The sequence below is a fragment of the Nomascus leucogenys genome, chromosome 4 (genome assembly GCF_006542625.1).
Source record: "Nomascus leucogenys isolate Asia chromosome 4, Asia_NLE_v1, whole genome shotgun sequence".
Lineage (NCBI taxonomy): Eukaryota > Metazoa > Chordata > Mammalia > Primates > Hylobatidae > Nomascus > Nomascus leucogenys.
The window spans coordinates 68,905,777-68,909,236 of NC_044384.1; the positions used below are offsets into that span (position 1 = coordinate 68,905,777).

At 48.1% G+C, this 3,460-nt stretch overlaps 1 protein-coding gene across 1 annotated transcript; it reads left to right on the plus strand.

The window, feature by feature from the left end:
- Positions 1-1,270: 1,270 nt before the first annotated feature.
- TXNDC2 (thioredoxin domain containing 2) lies at positions 1,271-3,217 on the plus strand. The gene is given in 3 exon segments (XM_003262113.4): positions 1,271-1,611; positions 1,920-2,666; positions 2,669-3,217. Coding segments are annotated over 3 exon segments (1,365 nt in total). The 5' UTR covers positions 1,271-1,526; the 3' UTR covers positions 3,202-3,217.
- The last annotated feature ends 243 nt before the right edge of the window (positions 3,218-3,460 follow it).

A 3,460-nucleotide genomic window follows, 5' to 3' on the forward strand; every position in this document is an offset into this window, starting at 1 on the left:
TGGTGAATGCCTGTAATCCCAGCTACTCGAGAGATTGAGGCAAGAGAATTGCTTGAACCTGGGAGGCAGAGGTTGCAGTGAGTTGAGATTGTGCCACTGCACTCCAGCCTGGGTGACAGGGCAAGACTGTCTCAAAGAAGAAAAAAAAAGGAACTTTGGATTTGCTAAGGCCGATAGTCTCTCTACCCCTTAGTAAAATGTGTTTTGATATAAAAATCCAGATAATTGAACCATTGCCATTAGATGTTTCAAGGTTTCTATTGACAATGTGGAGGTCTTATCACTTAGATTTCAGCACTTTTATTTTTAGTTTTTAGAGACAGGGTCTTGCTCTGTTGCCCAGGCTGGAGTACAATGTAGTGATCACTGCTCACTGCAGCCTTGAACTCACTGGCTCAAGCAAGCCTCCCACCTCAGCTTCCCAAGTAGCTGGGACAGGCGTGCGCCACTGTGCCTGGCTAGGTTTTGTATTTTTTTGTAGAAATGGGGTCTTGCTAGGTTGCCCAGGCTGATCTCGAACTCCTGGGCTCAAGAAATCCTCCCACCTTGGCCTCCCAAAGTACTGAGATTACAGGTGTGAGCCACCATGCCTGACCACTTTCAACACTTATATTGTTGGGGTGAAACTGAAACATATGAGGATTTGTTCAAAGTATATGTAGAGAAGGCAAAATTCCACACTGATTCTTCCCGCCTTGGACTGGATGTGTTGTGCAGAGTGAGGGTGGAAAATGAGCCAGTGGTCCTGAACTAATAAAATAAGTCTCCCTGGGGGACAGGTATTTGGCTTCCCATTTCACAGGATGGGGTAGATATGGCTTATGGAACCTCACAAAGAGGTTGTTCTCCTGTATGTAAAGGCTGGAAGAGCCATGTACTTGGATGTGTCTGCATGGGGGAGGGCACAGGCTGGGCTGGTGGGCCTGGGAGGTGGGGGAGGTGGGGAAAGAGGCCATCTGGCAGGAGCTGAACATTTGACATCGTGGGACATTTCGCAGAGGAGGCTAACATGGTTTCAAGGAGATACTTAGGAGCTGGTCACAATGGGTGAGTCATAAAGAGAAAGTTGGAGCTGGGGGATCCTGGAGAGAGATGATAGGAAGGTTGATTCACAGAAACCAGGCGGGACGGGACGTGTGGCGAGCAGTCCAGTACAGCCTCACAGTGCAGAGCATGAGCTTTGGAGCCTGCCCCCACTGTAGCTTTGAGACCTTAAGTGAGCTACATAGCTTCTCATGTGTAAACTGCTCATCATAATGGTTCTGACCTCAGTGGTTTGTTGTGTTCTAGGAAATGATGCCAGTGAGTGAGTAGTCCCAGCCTCGGCACAGGGCAGCCACCTTGAAGCTCTCAAATATCACTCTTGTGAATACAGAGAGGGAAAACCAACTGTAACGTGCTACCCAAATATAAGTTTTACTCATATTTGATGTTAGGATGGATAGCTTGGAAAAAGTTGGATGGTACGGCCTTTACTATGAGGCATCTATGAAGGATCAGGAATGGATGCAGACAAGTAACTAGTAATGGAAAATGTTAAAGCTGGAGCTCTTGGAAAACCAGAAATGAGGCTGGGCGCTCAGGAAGAAACAAATGAAGGTGATGCTAATGGTAAGTAGGGGAGGAAAGAGGGTTGCCTTAAAGACCTATGCAGTTAGGGAGTGGGCAGGGTGTTGAACCAAGAAGGGAAAGCTGTAGCTTAAGAACATGTATACAGAAGATACGTGTAACCACATGCTGTTTGTCCTTCTGTTGAATGAGTTATTCAGATCAATACATCATTCATCAGACTTCAGTCGTGATCTCAAAGAGTGACATCAGTCTTCCTTGGAATATGAGGAGAATTTCTTTGGTTCTTCTTTTGCATTTCTATTTGAATATTTTATTTATTTTATTTTATTTTATGTTTTTTGGTACAGAAAGTTCATTACAAGTTCTGTCCAGCAATGTGCCTCTCCTGGCCCTAGAGTTCTTTGACACAGCCCAGGCTAAAGAGAAGGCCTTTCTCCCCATGGTCAGCCACACGTTGCACATGCCCACAGAGGAGTCTGATGCCCCACAGGAGGGTGATGACCTACCCAGGTCCTTAGCAAACACCAGCCATCCCAAGCAGGGTGACATCCCCAAGTCCCCAGAAGAAACCATCCAGCCCAAGGAGGGTGACATCTGCAAGTCCCCAGAAGAAACCACCCAATCCAAGAAGGACAACCTCCCCAAGTCCTCAGAAGAAGCCATCCAGCCCAAACAGGGTGACATCCCCAAGTCCTCAGCAAAACCCATCCAGCCCAAGCTGGGCAATATTCCCAAGGCCTCAGTGAAGCCCAGCCAGCCCAAGGAGGGTGACATCCCCAAGTCCCCAGAAGAAACCATCCAGCCCAAGGAGGGTGACATCCCCAAGTCCTCAGCAAAACCCATCCAGCCCAAGCTGGGCAATATTCCCAAGGCCTCAATGAAGCCCAGCCAGCCCAAGGAGGGTGACATCTCCAAGTCCCCAGAAGAAACCATCCAATCCAAGAAGGACGACCTCCCCAAGTCCTCAGAAGAAGCCATCCAGCCCAAGGAGGGTGACATCCCCAAGTCCCTAGAAGAAGCCATCCAGCCCAAGAAGGGTGACATCCCCAAGTCCCTAGAGGAAGCCATCCAGCCCAAGGAGGGTGACATCCCCAAGTCCCAAAAGAAGCCATCCAGCCCAAGGAGGGTGACATCCCCAAGTCCCTAGAAGAAGCCATCCCACGCAAGGAGGGTGACATCCCCAAGTCCCCAGAAGAAACCATCCAGCCCAAGGAGGATGACAGCCCCAAGACCCTAGAAGAAGCCACCCCACCCAAGGAGGGTAACATCCTAAAGCCTGAAGAAGAAACAACAGAGTTCCTGGCGGGGGACAAGGTGAAAGTGATCCTGAGCAAGGAGGACTTTGAGGCATCACTGAAGGAGGCCGGGGAGAGGCTGGTGGCTGTGGACTTCTCGGCCACGTGGTGTGGGCCCTGCAGGACCATCAGACCATTCTTCCATGCCCTGTCTGTGAAGCATGAAGACGTGGTGTTCCTGGAGGTGGATGCTGACAACTGTGAGGAGGTGGTGAGAGACCGTGCCATCATGTGTGTCCCAACCTTTCAGTTTTATAAAAAAGAAGAAAAGGTGGATGAGCTTTGCGGCGCCCTTAAGGAAAAACTTGAAGAAGTCATTGCAGAATTAAAGTAAACATGTATTCTGAAAACATTGCAGACAGTCAGATGTTTATAGCTTTTGAGTTCTCTTTTATTATTTACACAGTGATCAGGTATAACAAAAGTGTATGTCCAAATGGCACTGCTTGTACATGATAATATTAACTCTACCCTTTTCAAAAAACAATCCAAGCATTAAAGTACATTGTGACTGTGTTTCTATTGGTGGGAGAGTGTAAAATTAGAAATTCCTCTGGTGAAGATTGCTAAGTCCCATGGTCTCCTATTTTTCA